Genomic DNA, 25,310 nt, shown 5'->3' with positions numbered 1-25,310 from the left:
GAACGGCCATAGTGAGCAGACCCATGAAGCACACAAAATGGGGCAGAAGCAGACAAAATGGCACCTTCTCCTCCATGCAATAAAAACCACAATGAAAGCCCTTTTTGGCAGATGCAGCAGAAAACCTGGAATGCCCTTGTTTGTGACACAACTAGCAACACTCAGCTGGCAGATCCTGGCTCTTTTTTCCTGGTTTAAATCAACCTCCTGTGCAATACATGACTAGTGTACAAAGGAACCAGAATTAGGAAGGCAAGAACACATAAAAGCTCCAGATAATAAATTAACTTCAACAAACACATACATATACATTGCAAGTTTTGCACTTTAAGAATATAACCAGCTACAAAATAAGGAGATAGTTATTGCTAATTAGGTAGTGAGCTCATAAGTTTTAGAACAATAATACTTGCAAATACACAGTATTAGCTGAGATTTACTTCAGAGTGGATGTGTTTAGGATTGTGCTATAAATGTCCTTAGGAAAAATGTATGTATGTATGTATGTATGTATGTATGTATTTTGCTAGGACTATACCAAATAATCCTTGACTTACGACCACATTTGGGATCGGAATTCCCATCATAAGTTGTTGTGGTCATAAGTCGAGTCACCACATGACTGGAGCCAATTTTACGACCATTTTTACTGTGGTTGTTAAGTGAATACAGCTTCCCCAATGGCTGTTTTTTGCCGAAAAATGGCAAAAACTGTCGCAAACTGCAATCATGTGACCACAGGATGCTGCAACTGGTCATAAATGTGAGCCAGTTGGCAAGGACCCTAAATGCAATCATGTGACTGCAGGGGGTGTGATGCGATGTTTTGTGATGTTCAGAAGTACTTTACAGGCCATAAAGCACCCATTCTGAGGCCGTCATAACTTTAGACCGTCATTAAAAGAGTTTATCTGAGGTACAACAATGCACCAAATAGTCTGATTAGCCTTTTTTTCCTGTTGTTAAAATAACTCCTTAGTTCCATAGTATTGTTATATAAAATCAGTATTATAAAACCACATTCTTCTTAATTGCTACATCATGGAAATAACAAGATGGATGATTGGGTGATTATATGAACTTTTTTTATCATCTATTCATTCTGCCTAAATGTGTATTAATTATTTGGTCTATTTAGACAACATTAGGAAATTCAAAGGAGCCATCAAGCATTCAGTGTCATTTGCCAGGATATACTTTCACATGGAAATTTCCCCTACATTTTAAAATTTAAAATGTTACATTAACTGAATTCCTGATAAGCCCCTGTACAACAACACACAAGGAAGATTTCACAGACTCCTAAGTTAGTTTTCTTACATTCATAGTCCAGACATTCTTAATGCTAAAATAAATCTTAATGTAATTTAGACTCAGATTTTGTTCTTTCCTGGATATAGGAATTCTGGCTCTCCTTGATTCTCAAGTAGCCTTCGATCATGGTGTCTTCCTGGCCCATCCTGGGGGATTCGGAATGGGAGGCACTGTGTTACAGTGGTTCTCCTCCTTTCTCTGAGGCCAGTACCAATAGGTGTTGGTAGCGGACGAGAGATTGAGCCAGAGGTCCCTGCTTTGTGGAATGCCTCAGAGCTCTACCCTTGTGCCATTCCTCTTTAACATCCACATGAAGCTGCTGGGCAGGGACATCTGCCAGCATGGGAAGCAGTATCATCAGTATGCTGGTGATACCCAGTAATCCATCTCCACCCTGGGTTGAACAAGCAATACTGCCAGGGTCCTTTCCTGGTGCCTGAAGACTGAGGGTCTGGATCGGGGAGAAGAGGTTTTGGCTCAACTCTGGTGAGACTGAGTGGCTGTGGGTTTTAAGGCCCCATGTCTGGAGATTTTCCATCTCTAATTCTGCTTGGGGGTGTATTTCCTCAATCAGAAGTGGTATGCAATTTGGGGGTCCTCCTGGACTCACAGCTCCTGCTCAAAGAGCAGATGACAGCTATGGCTAGGACACAGGTTTGGCTTGTGCACCAATTGTGCCCGTTGCTGGACTGGGAAGCCTTGCTCACAGTGTCTGATTCCTCAATCACCTCCCATTTGGACTGCTGGAATGTTCTATATGGCATCTACCCGGGGCCTCTTCTACACTGAAGAGCACTTAGAAGCTGCAATTGGACCAAAATGCAGCGGCATGGGCAGTTTTTGGCATCTTTCTCTTCACCCATATAACACTGGTGCTCCATCAGCTGCACTGGCTTTCAGTAGACTTCCAGGTATGATCGAAGGTGCTGGCTGTCACCTATAAAGCCCTTCATGGCAGAGGGACAAGCTATTTGTGGAACTGCCGTTCTTTCATTGTTTTTGCTCACCCCACCATATCTAGAAGAGAGGGCATGCTTTGGGTCCCTTCCAACAAACAATGTGATCTTGTTGGACCTAGGAGTCATGCCTTCTCTGGGGCAGTGCCTGCTTTGTGGAACAGCATCCCCCTGGAGACCCAGATGGCCCAGACTCTATTAGTCTTTTGTAAGACTCTGAAGTCCTAGCTGCTTCCCAAGGCATCTGGGTCAAGTTAAGCAAGCTCTGTTGTGGATGGGATTTTAGGGCTGAAACGTATCATTTGCCTTGGACAAAATGGATTATTGTTTCTAATTGTTGGGGGTTTTCAATCTTTATCTGCCACCCAGAGTCACTTCTGTGAGATGGGCAGCTATATAAATTATCTAAATAAATAAATAAATAATGGTCCTCCTATTGGAGATCCTTAAACAAATTCAAAGGGCATATTTTTATCTTTTTTTCTACTTTTAACATCCGGTTACTTCAGTTTGTCTTTACGATACATTTCAAACTTTTAGCTATCTTAGGAGCCTTCCCTTAATTGTACTGAAGCCAGTATTCAAAACAGCATCTAACAGCAGTGCATATACATGCTAACTGTGTCTAAGATTTCAACCTGGCCTCTATTTATAAAGCAAGGAGAAAAAATCACTCTGATTTGCAAATTATTGATATTCTCTACCACCCATCTTCCCTCTTTCATCCCTTGGAACAGATGAGTAAAAAGGACCTGAGATTTGTTACAGTTTTAACTTACCTACTTATTTCCCGAGCTGTTTCAGCTATTTACATACATACATAACCAGTATCCCATCTTTATTGTCAAATAAGGAGATTCACTATATATCACTGTTAAATATCAAATCACAGTAAGTTAGAAAACACTGGATAAAATGTGCAGTCACTTTATGTACTGCTCCACAGAGGGACATGCTGTAGAGAAGTGCTGCTGACTCATATGCTCTCAAGATTTTCCAGGTATCAGGATATTGTTAGGAATTATCAAAACAATGAACTGCTGTGAAATGATGTTCAAATAATAAAATCAACCCTACTATGCAGTTATACACACACTATAATTAGTAAACTGCATAGACATTCTGCTACAAGATTGGTCATACCTCAAAACATCATGATGTACACTTAAATATAGAAGACATCAATATTTTCTGTGGAAACTGCCCAGAGTTACTCTCAATAACATTTGAAAAGTCTGTTTGCTTCATACCCTTCAGTTCTGTATCAACAGTCCAGGCTTAGAAATCATATTTCAGTGAGATGTAACTAGGAATTGGCCTATATGATATGCATGTGGCAGGCTGGCAAAAATAATTGCTGGATATATCTATAGAAGATGGGAGAGCAATATAATGTAACAGAGCAACAAAGACTTTCTACAGTTTGGAAGTCTTCTACAGAAGCTTTCAAGAATCCCTAGGTTGACCAGATCATCATTTGAAAACTAGTATCTGTTATTTAGTCTTCTCTCTTATAAGTCCCACTTGTTCTATTGCAAAAATGATTCCATTTCACATATGCAAATAGTCCTCATGTTGTTGCTTTTGCCAAGTTTTAGATGTTAGATTTTGACTACATTGTAAGAAAGAATGAAGTGGCTATATTAGAATAATATGAAGGGATTTGGAAACCATTCATCCTGATTTGGGTGGATAGTAATGCGCTTCTCATCTGAAGCAGCAAAATGTCTACATACATTTTAGTACTGAGATATTTGGACATTCCAAGAATGAAAATTAAAGCTATTATTTAGCAGTATCATATCATCTACTTCGTTAAGGACTGAAATTCTCTCTATATATTGTTATGAATTTAAGAAAATTAAACCTGGCTAAAGGCACAATTTCCAGATTACAGTGTAAGCCTATACATATTTATTCAGTAATGTGTAACTTCCAGAAGGGTTCATGGCAACTCTATCCATACCTACTTGTAATCCTTAGTATAATGGCTTTATGCTGAGCTAAGTGAATTATTGAACACGTCCTACTGAACTATTGAACAAATATCTGAGTAAACACATAGAAGGTGTTTTTAACAAGACTGTTACCTAAAACTACAACAAAAAGTGGGTAGTTCCTTAAAAAGTAACAGATTTATTGGGCTTTTATGAACTAGAATCCATTATATAGTTGTGTCAGACTACAACCAAATAAATAAAGTTCAAATTAACTAAAAAGCAGAAAAATATAACATTTGCACATAAAACTTTAACATCTTATGATGTTAAAGGAACCTTGCCACACCTATGTATCTAAAGTTTGTGCAATTTCCAAGCTTTTTCTATCTCTTTTATTGAACTCATATCAAGTAACAAGCATTGTCTCCTGCTATATCTACCTATCTAAAACAATTTGTATGTACATCCTTCTAGTATACTGCTTCAAGGCAGCTTTTGCAATTAAGGTAATTATTGAAGACAATGATATTTCATACAACTATGATCAAACACAAATACAATCAGGAGATAAGCAAAGGTACCAGATTATAAATTATTATTTTTAATTAAAATGTTCTTTTAACCATCTGGCAGAAGACAGGAAGACCGAGGGCCAGCAAATACCAGTTGACCAAAAGAAAAAGAAATCATGTGAATAGACCTTTTCTCATATCTCCATCATCTGAAGCTCTACCCCAGATATTAGGACATAAGTGGTCTGGTAATCAGAGAAGGAGGAACCACTCCTTAAGATATACTGGATTTGGCATCTTACCCTCAGCCTCTGAATTGCACAAAAAACATCATTAAGGTTTTTGTTTTAGCAAAATTATTCCTAGATGATCTCCAGTCTGGAGATGCATGCTCAAAATGCTTAACTTGGATGTTATTAAAGAGTCCAAGTTAGTCCATTTCTAGTACAGCCAGCAATTAAAAGAGTCCATCCTTTTAGCCATAAGATACAAGGCAAGAGCTGTAGAATTCATTCCATGTAGTAAATAATTCTGTAGCACATCTTATTGCCCTGTAATTTTATAGCTCCTAAGTTTATTGGATACATAATTGGCAGATGTGTGTTGTCATTAAAGAGCTTTTAGGAGATGCTGCAATAAAGGTATTTGGCAGACAATAAAATGGAAACTAAAGCCCTTTGTTTACTATCACATAACCAACAACAGATGCATTGCCTTTTATAAGCAGTACTCAGCAAAGGAGATAATGAAGAACAGTTGGTGCCAAGGTTAAGCAAGGGGGAGAGCAAGAATCCTTTCTACAATAGGGATGGGGAACCTAGATATTGCTGAACTACAATTCCCAGTATTCTTCACTATTAGGCTATTGGCAGGAAATGTAATTTAGATATATTTGAAGAGAGACAGGTTCCCAACTTCATGACAGAGTCTAGAAAACTGGGTATTTTATTTCTAATTTAAAATTTGTTGTAGAAATCCACTACACCAAATAAACTGAAGAATGAGCTGGCAAACTGTAGGGGGGAAGAGTCAGGTTTAGTCTGTGGCAGCAAATAGATACAGAGTCTGGTAGAACTTTATGCCCTAGCAAGTGTTGGTAGTCTTAAAGGTACAGATTCTTTGTATATTCTGATTAATTATTGAAGTCTTAACAGATTTATCTATTAGTCAACTGATGATTATATTGATGATATTATTGCCATAATGTCATGTGTTTACTCAACTAGGAGCATATCAGATGACTCAACAGATGGACAACTGATCTAGAAAAGCCATGCTTTTAGGTGACCTAGAGAGACAACAAATGGGAAAATTTAGGTCATGCCATGGAAATAAGGCTTTAAAAGAAATTATTTTGGCACATGCTATATTGGCTGAAACTGTTGTATTACATGTTTGCCTGCCATGCCCCATCGGCAATAGCATAAATTCCTCCTTGGAGGGGAAAAAGAAACAACAACCCACAGTGGTATTAGTGCACTGGAATGATTTCAACTAGAATACAGATGCAGCAGACCTTGGTGGTAATAGGAACACCCCACACATCCTTTTTCAAAAGCATCATCAGTGATGCTCACAAATGAATGGCCTGACAATGCTAAAAAGACAAAAACCTTCAGAAAAGGAAGTGAAGGCCCCTCTCATATAGAGAGCTTCTACAAATTTGGGCTATGGCAAAGTATCATCATCCTAATTAAAACAGATGTACAGAAGGGTGTCTGTCTACCAAGAAACAAGCAAAATGCCATGATAAATAAATAAATCCAGTTGATTTTTGTGGGGTTTCTTGAACCTCAACATTGCAGTCAAACACTTGCCAGATGTTCACATTAGTCTATTTACCAGGCGTATACAGCTTTTCAAACATATTCTTAAACTGACTTGCAGTAGAGTTTTTCCTGTTATAAAGAATGATACCCTAATTCCTTGAGAGTACCACTTAACTGTGTGGACAGGAGTTCTAGACAGAGGTGAATACAAGAAGCCTGGGTTTAATATTTTTGTAAGTACTATCCATCTTCTGCATAGATAATATCTGTAGGGCTACTGCAACTAGTCTACAAAAATCCACATGTACACTAGATGGCAGCAAAGATGTACATAAAATTCAAATTCTTTGCAGCCATCTAGTGATTGTCTGGAGTTTTACAGCACAGGTCTGCTTGCCCTATTTTGGAGGAATTGTGAGAATAGAGGAAAACCTTGAAAGCCAAGTAAGCAAAAGGAATTAAGAAGAGAGCTCATGCAAAATTAAGAATCAATACATGTTAATAGTTGGCTTCTAAATTATACCTAGATAACTGAAGTATTTTAATGCATTTTTAAAAAATAATGGTATCCCCATTTGATTTCTGTTTCTCAAAAGCTCTGTTTAATAAGAAAAGACAAAAATGAATACAGATGCAACATTTTTTTCCTGTGCACTGGAAGGCTATTATGATGGAGAGTAAAATGGAATGGATTTATGAGATAAGGTGTTCAATAGTGTAATATGATGAATTCTAAAGGACATTTGGGGATTTTCCCTGTAACCTGGCTGGAAGTTCTACCTAATTTCTGTTTTGAGAGTTGGAGTTGGAAGATGACCAGAGGGCAGGACATGATTGTCCCCGATCAGCTTCTGTCAGCTGATCCTAGGTTCTTCCAGAAGAACTCTGGAAGATAAAGTATCAGAAAAGAGGCTTTGACCTCTATTGGAGGAAGACAAAAAGTGAACTTGACCAAGCAAGGGTATGAACTCTTGTCTGAGCCTATATTTTGGCAGTATCATCCTGCATGACATGCAAGGAGTAGAGGTTACCTTTCTGCAGTGGTTCTGATCTTCCTAACCGGACAGCACCTGTCAGCAGGGGGAGAGGAGTCAGCCTGATAAGACACTCCTGTGTGGGATGCCTCCGGGTTCTGCCCTCTTACCTCTGCTTTTTAAGAGTCACCTGAAATTGCCAGAAGAGGCGATTCTTTGGTTCAGGGTCTGGTTCCACTCCAGGCCAGGCAAGGCCAGGCAAGAGATCCTGGGGAAAACTTTAACCAGGATGAGGTCAAGTCTGTGGAGACTGGGATGTAGGGGGTCAAATCTGTGGGGATTTGGATGTAGGAATCTTGTTGTTGGTTCTCTTTGGGAGTAGGTGTCAGAACCAGAAAAGAGGTTGAGCAATTCCCTTCAAAAATATTTTATTATAAAAATAGGCTTCAAAATAAAGATTTCTGTATAATACTAAGGCTTTGGTTTGCTTTTCTTGTTCCCAGGGTCTATTCTTACCTTCATTTTAAGTTTTTCCGTGCTACTCACTTTCTAGTTCAACTTTATTTATAGTTCTGCAATTTATCCACTTATTATGGTTCTGTATATGCATATATATACATTTATATACCCCTTCTCAAGTCCTGGCATGATGCCTCATTGTGGCAGGGACTTTTTCCTGAGAGGAATGAGCAAAGAATGTCAAGAGTGTATGCCTTTCAGAGTACTAATGGTGTTATGATGGCTAGATTAAAGGCTTTGGGATGCTTAGTTGCTGATGTTGCCATGCAGGAAAAGAAAATCCAAGGCTGCAAAGGTGGAATTACAGCAAGAACATAGAACATAAGAAGCATGAACATAGGAATGCTCAAAACAGTGAGTGATGAAATTAATAACTGATAACTTAAGTATCAGAAATGAAATGGACTGGAACTGGAGTTTATTGCACATAATCAGTGCTTACACATACTCATAGATATAATTATATACTGTACATATTCATACACACATGCCCATATCCCCCTCTAGGCTACTTCTTTTGATACTTTCAATTTTCCCCCATTACTTCCCCACCCATTCTCTTTCATGGTTAGTTGTGTAGCCTCAGTAAGCTGAGTATTGAGTGGACGCTAATGTTGTCTAATTCTTCCTCACTCCTTGAAAGCTGTAATTGCTGTGATATTTTATTAGTGGGCAGGCAGTCAGTGGCTATGACTTCATTCACTTGAAATCTTTCCCTTGCCAGCACCTGGCAGTTTTGGAGTTTTTGAATCTTCCTGCTTTCCATCTTCAGCTTGCTGAGTTGTTGAAGCCAGTCACAGCACACAGGGTTTACTGTAGGCATTGGGTATTACTGCACCTGCTTGGCACTCTCACTTAGCCAGCACCGGCTCTCAGCTCTGCCTGCTCATCAGCTGCTTTCTTCAGAAATGGTCGTCCTCCCTCTTGACTCAGCTCAAGTGCTTTTGGCTCTTTTTTGGCTTCTTTCTTCCCTTCTTCTTCTTGACTCTTTGTTTCTTCTGTTTTCTTTTTTCCTCTTCTTCTTCCTTTCTTTACCACTACCACTCTTCCTGTTTAGCTAGACGTATTTTAAAAGTCCAACATGCCAAAGAAGGGAAGGGAAGGGAGGGGAAGGGTCCTTTTAAGTAAGGAGAAAAGAGGGAGAGCGGTCATTTTCTTTGTCATCTAATGTTCCTCTCACAAACCTGAATGGGATGAAACAGAATGACGTTAAATCCTACCAAAGAGTGGTTGTTGGTCTTGAAATCATTTGACCCTCTGCTCCACTCATAACTCTGGATGGTCCAAGACTAGGGTGTTTTAATGGTATGTGGGAATGACCTTGGGAAACAGTGCAAAGAGATTCAGCCAAGGGAACAGTCAGATAAAAGGCAGCTGAGCTTGCAGCAGGAAAGTGGGTGGGACAAGCAGCTCAGAAGGTACCCTCCCTAGTTTTGTGTGCTGGAAAGGGGATGGGGGAGAAATTTCAGACTTGCAAGATTGATGTTAGCCTTGCAAGGTAGACCAGACAGGAAACATGGCCAGATGAGCTAATTCTACTTTATTGTAAAGCTACATTAATAGAGCTTGCAAGTCTGAAAGTACATTTCTCCCCACTTTCCCTTTTACAGCCTGCGAAATAAGGGAGGGTCCCTTCTGAGCCACTTGCCCCACCCATATTCCTACTGCGGGCTCAGCTGCCTCTTATCTGAATGTTCCTTGGCTGAGTCTTTTTGTCCTGTCCCCTAAGGTCATTCCCACATACCATTACAGATGTCTTCCTAGATGGATTTGCAGAAGGAGGCTTTGGGCAGCCACTCTGATGGTTGAGCCAGGTACAGGATTATTTGAGTGGAAGGCTTTGGATTTGATGACTCATGACCTTATCACCACCAGACTACATTTCTACGAAGTCATTACTTGGGACTTCGAAGATTATTTGAAAACTGCAGTTGATGTAAAATGCAGTAGCCTGTATGCTGGTAGGGAAGAGTGGCTAGTCATATAACATGGGTGTTGTGAGTGCTTGCATTCACTTCTAATAGGGTTTCTGAGTACAATTCAAAGTGCTATTTTCCTTTTTTTTTACATATAAAGTCCCACATGACTTGGCTTCAATATATCTTCAAAGCTTTCTCCTCCATGTAGAACTGGCCCATCCTGTATGCTAGTCCCAAGTATGAATGATAGGAGTTCTCCGTGTGCATGAAATGACAGGGATGGGGCTCTACAACAATGTTTTTCTGTGGCAGATCCCACCTTGTAAAGCAGTCCCTCCCCAGAAGCCCAAGTGGTACCCAACTTGGCATAATTCTAGAAGGCCATCAAAATAGAATGATTTTATAGGGACTTCAAGATGTAATGAACTGCTGTTACATACATTGGGAATGGTACCTATGGTTATTATGTTATTATAGTTCTGCATTGTTTCATTTCATTGTTTTATCTTTGCAATTTTATTACATTTTGGTTTTACATGCTTGTAAATTGCATGCATTCAGTCTCATTCAGTGGTATACAAATAAAATAAATAAACCAGTGCTATGTGCACATGTGGGGTACATGTGTGTGTATGCATATGAATATACATTTAAGAGCTGTTTCAGAAGTTAAAACCACTTTGCAGCATTTTAGTTGATATTTTCCTTCAAACTCTTTTTTGCTAGCTGCTTTCTACAATGAGGTAAGACTGAAAGAATAGAATCAAGAGAAAAATCTGGATACCAAACAGGATCTATGATGACTGGCATTTTCATCACAGACCATATGGTAACATAACAAACTGAATGTAATGCATTCCTATTGCTTTGATGTCCTTGGATTTGGGGTTTTATTTGTGAAAATGCCTGAAAATCATGAGAAGGCACTTTTGCAGTACAGTAGAGGCACAAAATCTACAAAAGCCAGACCTTTCCATCTGCAAAGTTCTCTTATTAACTCAGACACCATAGCTACTATGTTTACCTATTGCTATAATGGTTGTCAAACTCTTTAGCAAATGAGAAGCCAAAAAAAACGGAAGATGCCAATAACTTCACCAAACTATGCACAACTTTTAATGCCTTTTTCACGCCTTCTGTCCTTATTCAAACCCCTTTCACTCACCCATTACCCTGTATTGCCTTTCATCCTCTTTTATTTGCCAGACACCATTTTTTCATGCTAAAACATCTTACTGCTTTTTCATCAGACCTCCTTCAGTGATTCTTTTCTTAATGCAGACAGGGTCATGGCAGACTCTAGTAGGCCTTTAGCATGGTATTGCTAATGATCCCACATTATATCAGAATTTGAATATACCCCCTTGCCATTCAGACATGAGTGCTCTCCTAGGCTGCCATTATACCCTGTAGCTGCTGGTGAATCATATCCTCACCTTATTCATGGATGGACCAGAGAAGTTTCCAGACATGCAGCACTAATTTTGAACAAGAGTTGAGCCAAACCAACATTAAGCTTCACTCTGTGCTAGTTGGTTGCCATATTAGATCACTCAAAATGTCAAGGTGGGAACTGCATATCAGGAAATATAATACCATGGATGAATCAGGTGAACCTAGTATTAACTTGACTGTTATTCAGAAACACTTTCACCTACCTGGAAAACAAGTGTACTTCCTGTGACTTGTAGCTGACTTACATGAACCTTGGTCTAATACAGAAAGGAAATACTTAGATAATCCTATAATCATTTTGATATGAGTAAATATCATGGAGAGCCAGTGTGGTATAGTGGTTAAAGCATCAGGCTAGAAACTGAGAGACCATGAGTTCTAGTTCTGCCTTAGGCACAAAGGCAGCTGGGTGACCTTGGGCTAGTCACACTCTCTCTCAGCCCTGGGAAGGAGGCAATGGCAAACCTCTTCCAAAATCTTGCCAAGAAAACTGCAGGGACTTGTCCAGGCAGTTGCCAGGAGTCAACACTGACTTGAAGGCACCCCCCCCGCCCCCCAAAAAATATATGGCATGGAACACCACAAAATTCTACATGGGCATTTAAAGGATTGTACTTATTTATTTATTTATTAAATTTATACACTGCCCATCTTACTATAAAAGTGACTCTGGGCACCCTATATACAATAAATGTATATAAAATATATAAAGCTTATATGAAATAGATAGATCTTCTGCTGTTTCTGACTACATAAAAAAAATCCAGGTTTCCCAAACTGGATATTGTACAGCAGAGTTTATTTGTATTTATTTAAAGGATATATTTAAATATTTGTAAATCATTTTGAAATTTTATTTTAATGGGGAAAAAAGTATAGAAAAGTTTTAAACAAATTGAGAGCAAATACATTCCATCCCTTTGAGATCAACAAGGCAACTACATTCAAAACATGAAATTTATTTCAGTTAATAATTTGGGGAATGCAGGGAGTATATTTTTGTTATCTACTGAATGAAACCATTAATCTTTCAGTTTAAAAAGGATGAGGAGTAAACAATTAGTTGCTGTCTAACATGATGCATGCAGGCTCATGATATATTTTAAGTATAAGATCTGGAAATAGCAGATGTTGAAAGGTACAAATGCAATGCTACAACACATGAGCAAAAGAAAACTAATCTGTAACACATACCCTAAAACTGCTGTAAACTACAGTAAATGCATTTTCTCCATTCTGAGAAAATGACTGCACTCATGAAAGCAAAAGGCATCAGAAGAAAAGGGCTCAACACTTCACAGGAAGCTTTCAATGTAATGTGGATGCCAAACTTATACAGGAGGCCTTATAATATTATACAACAGACTGTTTTTGCTTGCCTGATAGAGATTTCTACTACAGTGCTGTCTCAGTAATAACCTGGCAAAGGAATCTACTGGCTGTTTATACCACACAAACTTATCACATAGGGAGGAACATTTCTAAATTTGCTCAGTGTTGTTTTCATCTATGCCCAACTATAATAAATTATTTTCCATTTCTCCATTATCTAAATTATCAATTATCTTTTAAGAGAAAATCTCCACACCAATTTGAATGTACAAATGCGTTTGAAACATATATTTTGAAATATTTTTCCCCTCAAAATATATTTGTGCATTTTGTTTTTGTTTTATTTTTATGTTAGAATTATGTTGAAAAATAAGGGAGGTGAAAAAGCTGGAACATAATGACATTTCAATCTGTTCTTTAATCCATAAAATGCAGCTCAGGTCAATTCACTGGAATTAACCAAGACTGACTTCCTCAAGATACTGAGTACCCAAAATGGCCAGATTCAAAGAAGGAGCCTTTTGATTAGACACGAGAAGACCCAGTAATCAAAGGTGGGGGCTGGGATATTCATGCCCATATCTGAAACCATCCTCTTGATCAGCCTTCCCCAATGTGCTACCTTTCAAATGCACTGGGACTACAAATCTACATTGGCTAGAAATTCTGCCTATGTAGTCCTGAGCTTTCTGGAGGACATCAGGTTGTATAGCTGCTTCAGATTACCTGAATCCTGCTAGGTTACTATCTTTCTTTTGTCCAAAGGAAAAGATCAACAATCTCTTGGTAATCTGGGGCTGATTTGACATTTGGGGGAATGATAAGGGTCACAGTCAACAATGTGATTACAAAATTATAAAAAGGGTGGATCTGTGTCACCAAATTTAGCAGCAGTGGTCTGAAAGAGCTTTGAGGGGCACAAAAAGGGGGAATAATAATAATAATAATAATAATAATTTATATGCCACCTGACTCCCAGTGACTTTGGGTGGTTTTCAGATTATCAAAACATTAAAAACAACAAACAACAAAAATAAAGAGTAAAGGTGGCAAAAATGACAAAATGGGATTGGAACAAAGAAAACAATGCACATAATTTAGAGGAGGCTTCAGTCACCCGCACCAAAGGCCTGGATGAACAGCCAGATCTTCAGGGCCCTTCAAAACACTAGTAGGGTGGCTTATGGCCACACGTAGACCTGGAGGTCTCAGGTTCCTTGCCCAAAATACTTATCCACCCTTGTGACAAAGGATTTAATAATGAAATTGCAGCGCTGTGCAAATTATCTAAATCTTCCCCTCAAAAAGGCTGGGAAGCATCTTGGCTTGGTACAACATAGAATATGCCTATTCTGATTTAAGCATATTTCATGCATACAATGGATGATGTGTTATATGCACAGTCTTAATGCCCAATCACACTTCATGTTGTGTGAACTAAGCCTCATTAGAATAGCTACTGGTAGACACATTAGTCTGAAGTTATAGCAAGACTATAGTGTAAAGTAACAAAAAGTTAAAATGCCACACAAACGACATTCAACTCTGGATAAAATCTCTTTCTGAACTTACCCCGTTCACACGTTCTTCCCCAGTAGCCGGTGCCTGTGCAGTCACAGATGAAGCGGTTCCAGCCATCCTTGCAGACAGCATTGTTCTTACAGGGATAACTATCACACTGTTTGGTGTTGACCCGAATGCAGGAAGATTTGACACCAGCTGCATTCTGCTGCTCTGCCAGCTGCCGGATGTTCTTGCTCCGCCCATCAATGAAGAGATCTCGGATACAGCCCACATAACCATAGTTCAACATAGCTGTCCATAGCTCAGTAGGAAGGACAAGGCCAGCCCGATTTTCAGGCAGTCCTCCAAGGTACATGTCTCCTTCCAGATCCAAGATCTCACTCTCTCCACTTGCAGTGAATGGTGTCCGTCTGCTGTTCACTGAAATGGTACCTGGAAGGAAGGAAGGAAGGAAGGAAGGAAGGAAGGAAGGAAGGAAGGAAGGAAGGAAGGAAGGAAGGAAGGAAGGAAGGAAGGAAGGAAGGAAGGAAGGAAGGAAGGAAGGAAGGAAGGAAGGAAGGAAGGAAGGTCAAACAAAAGTCCCAAAGATAAAACACATCGCTTTCCTGTGTAGTGTGCATTCTGGTGAAAGGTGAAACATTTAGTATAAGAGACTGAGGACTCCACTTTAGACAGAACCTTGATACAGAGAACATTTGTCCTAAAACATGGTATTGCCTTCTGTCAAAACTGTCAGACAGTGTATTCACTATCTTGAAAAACTAGAAGCCATATGAAGTATATCAAATCCGTTGCCCTGGGATGATGCTAGAAGTTCCAAAGCGTATTTTTATACATGGCTTTGAAAGCTATTACAGGTAGTCCTCATTTAGAGACTGCCTCATTTAGCGGCCATTCACAGTTATGATGATGATGAAAAATTAACTTTTTGACCAATCCTCACATTTATGACCTTGGCATGTCTGCAGAGCAAAGGAAAGCTTAAGTAAGGTCATAAGCACTGTCCTGGCTATTGATATATGTTTGTGCATCCTGCAAATTCTTTAAACTATTGCAGGATGCAAAGAATACTGAGAGGGAGGGAACTCAGCTTAGTGGCAGAGCACATGCTTTTTTTTGCAGAAGGTCTCTACTGGACTGCTAGAAAGTACAGGCAATTTAATTGGCTGAACTACACTTGATCTTAGCCAAAAGGTCGAGAAGCGAACTGAACTGAGCCAGTGTGGTCTAGTGGTTAAAGTTCTGGGCTAGAAACCAGGATCCTGTGAGTTCTAGTCCTGCCTTAGGTATGAAAGCCAGCTGGGTGACCTTGGGCCAGTCACTGTCTCTCAGCCCAACTCAGTGCAATGTAGACTAGCCTCTTCATGGTGCACCCCGGGCAACGTGACTTGTCACAGCTAAATAGTCTACACATCTGGCTGCTGGACCTCACAAGGATTTCCCAGCAAGAAAAAGCAGCATGAACACCGAACTGCTAAGCCATACGATAAAAATTGGCTGAACTGGCCCTTAGGGCCCCACGTCTGCTTACCACAGCAGCACCCTGTGAAGCAGAGAATGACACTTTCATCTATCTATCTATCTATCTATCTATCTATCTATCTATCTATCTATCTATCTATCTATCTATCTTTACCTTCCTCTGAGAAATTATTTTTGGAAGCTTTACCAGTTGGGGAAGGGGAAAAGCTAAGATAAGGAGAGAGTTCTCTAAGAAAAAGCCCCACTTCAATGCTCCTGAGAGCTCTAGTTATTGCCACCATAAATCAGCTTCAGAGTGATTCTTGAACCACAGCTTAGCCAGAAATAAAGTGAACAGAGACCATAGTTTGGAATCACATGAACACAAAGACACACCAAGAATGATGCAAATACTGTGTTTGAAGGAAAGCATTTAAGAACACAAACTGAATTATACCCCAGGACACATTTCCTTTCATTTCTAACATTTGGGATGCTGTTACAGCATTCTAGGTGAAAACCATCTCCATTGCTAAACCTGCCCCATGTCCTTTTTGCCACCAGAATTTATTGCAAAAACATACAGGGCACTGTAATCAGGCAACAGAGCAAGGCTGTTTCAGAATGGCTCTCTATTCAGAGAAATTTGGGCTGAGTGCAACTAGCAGTAAGGAACTAACTTCCATTCAGAGTGGGCGCAAGGTAGAGTTGCCACCAACATCTCTTCCAGTGAGAAATCCAGAGTAAAATCTGTTGCATAGTTGTTGGAAAAGTTAAAGATGTTGAGGGAATGTCTACATCCATAAACAGGCAATACTGCACAATAAACTAAGCAAGCATAGAAGTCAGCCACTCATAGTCTTCATCACTGTGTGAAATACATTAAGGCAGTATGTCAGATCAGTCTGAAAATCACTAAAATTTATTTCCAGTTTCTAAGAGGGAAACTACTAGTCTCTCTCTCTCTCTCTCTGTGTGTGTGTATTATATAAACATATACACACATATACATAAATGTAAGAGAAAACATATGTGTAAACAGGGGCAAACGGTTACCCATTCAGTCCTATTGGAACATGAAGCGTATCAATCTAAATATTCCTCTATTCTAAATAAAATATTTCTAGCATTTGCTTTATCTCCAGCTTCTGGCTCAAGAAAAATCTCCACCGCAGTACAGAATCACAAACAACTGCTGTTGCCACACAGTTCATCTGACTCTGTTGTTTCAGAATTAAAAAGGATTTCTATTACTAGAAGCAATATTTACATTTCTCAAAGACAGGGCCGCAACTAAGGTCTGTGTGACCTGGGGCAAACATGGATTCTGTGCCCATTTTGTCGCCCCCCCAGCACTCATTTTGGTGCCCCCCCCAGTGCTCATTTCGGCGCCCCACCAGCGCGGCGCCTGGGGCACATGCCCCGGTTGCCCCCCACCTAGTTGTGGCCCTGCTCAAAGATTTGGTTCATACCTGATCTACCATCTCTCTGTATATCAACGTGATACCATTCTCCATCATTAGCTTTCCTCTGAGTTGCCTTTACTTTGACAGTTCCAGAGCCCATATCAAGAAGAAGGTAGAGATTTCCATCCAAGAGTTCTACTGCAAAGAAATCCACTTTGGTGTTCTTCTGGCTTCTGGAATCCTTCCTTTCCTGGGGTTTACCATGAGTGAAAAGAATAAGGCCATTGGGCTCTGTAGTGCGGAAGTCAAAAGAAATAGACCCCATTCGCTTGGTGTTCCACTTAGGCAGACTAATGTAGGCCTCAGGGTTTTCAAAATTGATTGGATCCAATGTGGCCACATTCTCACATGTGAATTTCACCTCTCCGTAGATTTTCATTTTTGTGTCACCAATCCTTGCCAAACGAGATAACTCCAGACGAATATCATTATTCTTATAAACAACCTACCCAGGAGAAGGAAAAGAATCACACATCAATCCAAAAAACAATGCATACTTTAGAAAGATACACCAAAAAGTATTTAGTATTGGAGCATGACTGAATGGGACTTTCAGTTAGAATTTAATATTCAAAGAAGTGCAATAAGTGAGGGTTAATACTAAGTTCTTGAACAGCATCGGAAATAGACCCTAAAGGATTCACAAATGTCTAGGTGAGATCACCTTCTACTCATTTCTACCATTCTTTTTCCTTCTTCTTCAGGGCTCAATCCATGAGATCACATAGAATTGAGGCCCAAAGAAGCTTGCTTGCTCAGAGCAGACAAAGATTCAGGAATATGAAGGGAGAAGAGGCTCAGACTTGAAAATTCTAGAAGTTGAAAGTGGTACCTCCCGCTAAGGCAGAGCCCTTGGCAGGTGTCTTTGACTATCACAAGTTCATAGACTTTCCTTATACCAAAACACATTTCCCAGATAACATTTGAATTCTGAAGGTACTGAGAATCTTGAATTGAGTACATTTGTATGCCTTGCAGCCACAGAAGTTTATTGCCATTCATGAACCACATGGTTTAATAATTAACATGGGAATTTATTTATTCATTCATTCATTCATTCATTCATTCGATTTCTATAGCCGCCCATCTCAGCAAGTGACTCTGGGCAGCTTACAAAGATAAAAACCATAAAACAATTAAACAATTACAGTTAAAATAGTTACAATACAAAATAAGTATACATGGCTGCCAAGTAAACAATGTAAGATGTTAATACAACCAAGAAACGGGACCATTACCACAGGGCCCCAGGCCCAGGCACATAACCAGGTCTTCACGGCCTTATGAAAGGCCAGCAGGGTCGGGGACATCCTGATCTCTGAAGGAAGAATATTCCAGAGGGCAGGCTCTATGGCTGAAAAGGCATGCCTTCTAGTCCCCGCCAACCGACATTCTTTGGCTATACTCAATCTACCAGATTGAATTGGACAGGTAGAGACAACTGGGAGAAGGTGGTCCCTTAGGTAACCCAGTCCCAAGCCATGAAGGGCTTTAAAGGTGACAACCAGCACCTTGAATTGCACCCAGAAGCACACCAGCAACCAATGACGCTCTCGTAGCAGTGGTGTTACGTGTGTCGAAAATCCAACTCCACTTACTACCCGTGTAGCTGCATTCTGCACCAGCTGAAGCTTCTGAATGCTCTTCAAGGGCAGCCCCATGTAGAGCGCATTGCAGAAATCCAGACGGGAGGTCACAAGGGCATGAGTGACAGTGAGCAGTGCCTCCTGGTCCAGGAATCGGTGCAACTGGAGTACAACCTGAAGGTGTGCAAAGGCCCTCCTAGCCACAGCTGCCACCTGCTCTTCCAGCAGGAGCTGTGAGTCTACGAGGACCCCCAGATTGCACACTGGGTCTGTCTGGAATGCATCTTAAATAATTTTAAAAAATATACTAGGTACAACACTGAATTTATACTTTGGAGATCTGGATTCAAATTACTACTCAGACCTAAAGATCAGTGGGTGACCTTGTCCAAATCATAAATTCCCAGCTTAATTCATGAGGTAAGGTAAAATGGAAAAATTTTGTGGACATCTCCAGACACCCTCTGCTTTTTGGAGCCAAAGCAATATGCATGTGTGATCAGTTAAAAAACCCATGTCCAGAATATCTGCAATTCTCTGCTCCCAGTACTACACAGTGTGTTTGTTTGTTTAATGTGCATATGTACAGAAAGAGAAACACTACTTCCCTACAGTGAACACTTGAACCCTGAAACATAATCATGCAAACCATCTGCCACCCATATTGGGCAACATATTTCAATTCCTTTATTTTTCCCACAAATACAGTATAAATGCTTTATGTAAGTTACTATAGACCATCATATGGGAGCAAGGAGAACAAACATGAGTAGCCCTGCAGAGTCACTTTTAAATCTTTTATTTTATAGCATAATTATCATGATGTTTAACTGAACCCTTCCTTGAAGCTCCTGTTAAATAAAAATTGTGCAGCATAGCTTGACCTTAAAAATACAATGAAATTTGTGCTGTATTTTTTTTTTACTAAAGCTGAAATTATATACTGTATGAACTGGCCTTTGTCTCAAACTAACTGTTACAATACAAAAATTATCTGTGATGACAAGCTTTGTTTGTGCACCCAAATGGGATAATAGCCAACACTAAGAAATGAGAAGATTTCATCCTCCTCAGGTAAATGTCAATCTTTTCAGAAGTATGTTGGAGAAAGAATGTTAGAGAAAACAGAAGTATGTTGTATGTTCTCCAACAGAAGTATGTTGGAGAAAAAAAATCTTAGGGGAATGCCACCAATCCTTCCCTCAGCCTAATGTAGACAGGTATGCAGAGTGTGTATCATCCACATGTCCCAGTTGTCATAGCATGAGGACACCCAACTTACACTTTGCTGAGGACACAACCTCACAGTTAAGCCTCCATCGTGTTACTGGCTCACTGCTAAAGCATAGTGAAGTCAGGCTAAAGTATTCTGTCATGAAATTATTGTTTTGACTCCTATGCTAACAGAGGGCTGCCTTCTATATGGACATTCTAGGTCACATGGAGAAGTCTTTGAAAGTTGGTGAGCTGCTGGGCTCCAGTTGGCCTGCTAACTGATGGGCTCTGTGCCTCCATAGCCATTTTTTCTGTGGTTGCTAGACAGACCAGGCATGCCATGGTACACTTTCTGTTGTTACATTTTTGTTGCTCAGATATAAGAACATCAGTCATGTGGAACACTGACCACAGGTCTACTAAGAGGTTGATATTCCCATTGGTAAGCAAAAATAAAGAAGGCAGAACCTTACCCAACAACTTTTTCTCACATGGATGGATGAGATAAGGGAGCAAGTGAAGAGGAACAGCAGCAGTGTGCAGCCAGAGAGCACTCCTGTGTGTGTGCAATGTGTATGTGAGTAGGGAGAGAGAGAGAGAAATATCTGCCATGGAGAGGCATTCAAAAATACTCTTCCCTTCCCTTCCCTTCCCTCCCTCCACCTCTTAATGTGAGGCATAACTTTCCATTGGCTGCATTCTTCAAGACTTGACTGCCTTTCAATATATAGGGAGTGTGAATCCTGGTGTATTTATTCAGAAGCAAGTCTCATGTATTCAGCGGAGACATTTCCAAAAGCAGATGTACATAGGAACAACTTAAGAATGGTGGTATTGGGGGGAAGCTATGCCTGACTGAAAGAACATTTCAGCTGAACACCCAAACCTCATCCTGCCACATGTTCAGAGAAGCACTCGGTGGGTGGTTTTTCCAGTCAGAGATGATGCTGGGTAGGAGAGGAAAGAACAGGGAAGCTACCAATCAATTGCCTGAGAATACCTTGAACTGAACTGTGCATGAGCAGTAACATTGATTGGCCCAGTTCCTGGGATGTGGCAAGGATAAGCTGCAGGGCCAGTGCTTTCTGCAACAGCATGCATGCCTTCTGCCTCAGGTAAGCACATTGCCTCAGACATGAGAAGCCCTGTAAGTACCTTGCAGAACATAATGATGAATCATATAGGAGCATTCTATATAACCATCACATCTTTTCTAAGGCAGCAACTCACTGATTTTATCTACAGTCAAGGACAGGCCTATCTAGTGCTTGGAAGGAGGGCCATCTGGGACCAATAGGGCTATAAACTAGATTGGAAAGTTGAAAAACATCCCAGAAAATGACAGTGGCAAACCACTGATAAGAACCACTCCCATGTGGGGGAGATGGGCGGTGATAAAAATATGATAAATATGATAGATAGATAGATAGATAGATAGATAGATAGATAGATAGATAGATAGATAGATAGATAGATAAAAGCACACTGATGCATCCCTGTAGTCACCAGGAGTCAGATTCAACTCAAAGCAGACTTTACCTTTATTCCTAATGCAACTGCTTTGTCTTTAGTACAATTGGGCAGGAAACTGTGGGCTGGCACAGTGTGTCCTGTTAAGAGTCTGAGGAATAGCCAGTCAGTCTGAGATGGATAGTTCAGTTCTATCAGTGCTGACATAGAAGAGGGCTGTACTGAATTCATGAGACTTAAGCCTCCAAAATGTGCACACGTTCACAACAATTTCACCTGACATTTCTGAGTAACAGAAAAAGGAAATCCTACTTTATTTAATAGGGTTTCCTCTCAAAGAAGCTTGTGTAGGATGACAAGCTTACACCTCAACCCTATGTATATTTACAAGGAAATGAGTCCCACTGAGCTGAATGGAATAGTTACCAATTTCTCACAAATAACTAATAAAAGTGGGCTGCACAGCATAATGCTTCCTTCCAAACTCCTTTCCAGTCTACACAACTTTACTACGTTACACAGTTTTGATTTTTAATCAACAACATTCTTTCTAATCCATGGCTTTTTTTTAAATCCATCCAATAACCGTATCAACAGCAGCAACAACAATGACATCTTAGTCTTAGACCAGCAAGCACTCTATCTGTAATCACCTGAATACGAGAAAGTGGAACTGTGTCATATCTGGCTGTAGCCACTGGACGTTCCACTTCATATGTGGTAGAATTAAGAAGGGATGTGCTGATGGCCATGTTCCCTTGGGTCATGTTCAAATGCAGCTATACAGCATTCCACTAGATGTCCCCATTGTCTTGTAATGTGCCCTTTAAGAGCAGCTCACCACCAAAGGTATATGATGGGTTAAGAAGGGGTGTGTGTGCATGCATGTCTATTAATTTCTGTTCACACACACTTAAAAGTTTACAGCTCCTTGGAGGAATTCTGCCTCCATTGCCACCAGCACCTGTTCAGTTACTCTCTATTTTAAGTTCCCTCAGAAGGGAAATACAAAGCAAGTGGAGGCTGCTTTTCTTGGTTTCTCCATGCTGTCATATGCGAGAAGGCCAATAAACAGGCACACAGAACAGAGGTGGGGGCTCAGGTACTATCAGGTTTTTCACTTAACAATTAATTCAGCTTTTGGGATACCAGTTTTTATAATATTGACCATCCACTGTTCTGTGGTGTCTGTCTTAATGAAAATGCTTGTGTGTGCTCATGCATTTATTTCTTACTGCTTTGACGCTAACCTAAACTGATGGGCAATTAGAGCAGAAGATCAATTATCTGTACCTTGCTTATCTAAATGTCTTGGTTGATTCACTATGTACACTGACTACATCTATGCAAGTCACTGCATTCCTTTGCAAATATCACTCCCATTTATCCAAATGTCTAAATAATTGAAAGTTTTTAATGTTCCCCCGATGCTCCTTTTCAAACAAATCAAGTTTTAGTGAGCATCAGGAGATCTATTCCCAATAATTAAATTACCCAATATGGGGTTGTGGGGAATCTCTTTCATATAATTCTGATACAGAAAGAGAAGGGAAATTGATTGTCTTCTAATGTAAATGTTGAGGTGGAAATTGGTTTAGCTTTGATTGGAAAAGCATAGCATTAGGTTGATTAGCTCTATTGCTTGTAATAACATCAGCTTCTGATTACAGAAGATCTCTGATATGAAAAATATGCCAAATATAAAATATATACCCACACCTATAATTTTGTGGTTTAGAATATGCAACTCTGAAGCTTGTAATGCTCACCTACAACAGTGGTTTGGATTGCTATCTAAAATGGAGTAGAATTTCCAGGAATAGGAGCAGTGTATCCCTGTTTAGCTGAAATGTTGCAAAAGCAGCATTGTAAGTATTTATGTTGTTGGGATATAGTTTAGCAGTATCAATGCCTCCTTCCTTCCCTCATATCTAACTCTAATTGTTATAAATGGTGAGGCAATTATTTCCTTCTCTTCCAGGTGCTTTAAGAATTTCAGGGTCTGAGGGATATGGAGGTACATAGCAGCATCCCAGATGCTCAGGAAGGAAAATGATAACACTATTTTTCCACTACAGATAAAGCAAAGCTAGAAGGGTAAGTGGGGAAGGTGCTGCTGCTCCTGTCATAAAGCAGGCAGCTCAGATTAGGAAGATGAGAGAAGGACAGAAACCTATGGTAGTTCAGGGATGTATTTGATATCGGCAAGCTTTCAATTATGTCATCAGGAATATAACAGCTCTTGAAAGTTCTTATAAATAACTATATGTTCTATTATGTTAGGAAAATAGTTTATTAAATCCAGTTATGAATGGCACAGTTCTACTGGAGGGCATCCAGTTGAGGATGACTTGGGTGTGTTTTGAAGCAATCATGCTGATAATGCTAGATGTGATGTGTTAATGTCCAAAACTAAGTATCTGTTTTCCCAAATTGCTGAATAGACACCACTGAACTGGACACTCTCATTTAAAGAACGGCCCACATTCACCAGTGTAGTATGGACTCAGCTTCCCCACTCTTTTCTTTCCCCCCTCAATTCACAGGCATATAAAAAGGGCTGATTTCTGCCACATTTGGTGTGGGGGGGGGGGTTACATCTTGTAAGAGGTTGACAGCTGCCAATTTATTTTCTTGCAACAATATGATAAGCTACTGTTGCTCCAAAAGCCTGAATTTCTGAGCAAAGAAAATAGTAGCCTTTGAAAAATTGCTGTTGATGCTTTCACTGCAAAACACAGGTAGAAACCTCTACGCAAGACAGTTCAGAAAAACAGAAATTGAAAGTGGTCTACTTCCATTTTTCCACTATCTAAAAAATCCACTTACCCACTATTCATGAATAAAGCATTCAGATTGGGACTTACATGCAGCCCCAAATCACAGACTTCATGGGCTAACTTCTATGTCTGTGCTTGCTTCAGAAATGATTCTGAAAAATTGCTCTGAAACTCACCCAAAGGTTTCAGTGTTACAAGTCTGAAAAAAGATGTATTTGCTATAAGGAATCTACTCATTAAAGTTAATCTGACTCTTAAAACAGCAGCACCTTTTGTTTTCAGAATCATGCTGCAGCTTGAAAAGGTCAGGCTGCTTTAATTAATTGTACAGAGGGGTTGAACTTGAGTAAGGTCTCAAGCACTTCTTCTAAAACATTTTTTAAACGTGTACAGCCCTGACAATTTTTCTAAGGCACACAGGTTATGAGCTATCTTTTCAACTGCATATTTACTGCAATATTAAATTAATTTTCCGTCATTGGTGTTCAAAGCCCTACTCTCACACCTTCATATTTTTCAACATCTATCTATAATTAGCCTCCCAATACTCTATCTTATCCTCTTTTTGTTGATACAGGACAGGCTGGAAATTCTAATTACAATTACATGTTGTTATATAACTGTAGTCTAAAACATACATTTTTCTATTTTATATTCAGGACCACACTAACCCAATGAATAATAAGTAAAGTGGGCTGGTATGAAAGATTTCAAAGGTGCAATGTACAATTTTGTGTGAATAACCCCCTCTCCAAACACAACTGGTACATTTAAAATAGCAGACACAGGATTACAGGGTTAGGGACTAATGTATGTTTTGGATACATACTGCTAAGAAAGCAAACAACCAGCTATTATAAAGAAGGAGGGAAAGGAGGCCTTAAAAATAATTTAGAAGTGATTGGTCAAACACATATCAACACATATAACTGTTCTTTAGGAACAACTGGTTAGATTCATTGAATGGATGCCCAGTTCTCTCTATTTTTATTCATAAGTCCCATTGGCTTCAACAGGACCTACAGTACTTCCTAGAAAACATGACTGAAACAGTCTTATATACTCTTTCAGAATAGCATTAAACTAGATGCCCTGAGAAAAAGTTGCCCCATGACATG

General features: G+C 39.7%; 1 protein-coding gene across 1 annotated transcript in view; it reads right to left on the bottom strand.

The window, feature by feature from the left end:
- The window catches only part of NRXN3 (neurexin 3), a 995,103-nt gene that overhangs the window by 943,689 nt on the left and 26,104 nt on the right, over window positions 1–25,310 (bottom strand). Inside the window, exons 2-3 of the mRNA XM_063290181.1 lie at window positions 17,148–17,586; window positions 14,263–14,646 (exon numbers count right to left, since the gene is read on the bottom strand). Of these exons, the coding sequence (XP_063146251.1) occupies window positions 14,263–14,646; window positions 17,148–17,586 (823 nt within the window). The remainder of the gene's footprint in view (window positions 1–14,262; window positions 14,647–17,147; window positions 17,587–25,310) is intronic.

Source organism: Candoia aspera, chromosome 1 (assembly GCF_035149785.1).
Source record: "Candoia aspera isolate rCanAsp1 chromosome 1, rCanAsp1.hap2, whole genome shotgun sequence".
NCBI classification, from domain to species: domain Eukaryota; kingdom Metazoa; phylum Chordata; class Lepidosauria; order Squamata; family Boidae; genus Candoia; species Candoia aspera.
The sequence above is the reverse complement of the archived record's forward strand: the minus strand, read 5'-3'. Positions and strand labels throughout refer to the sequence as shown.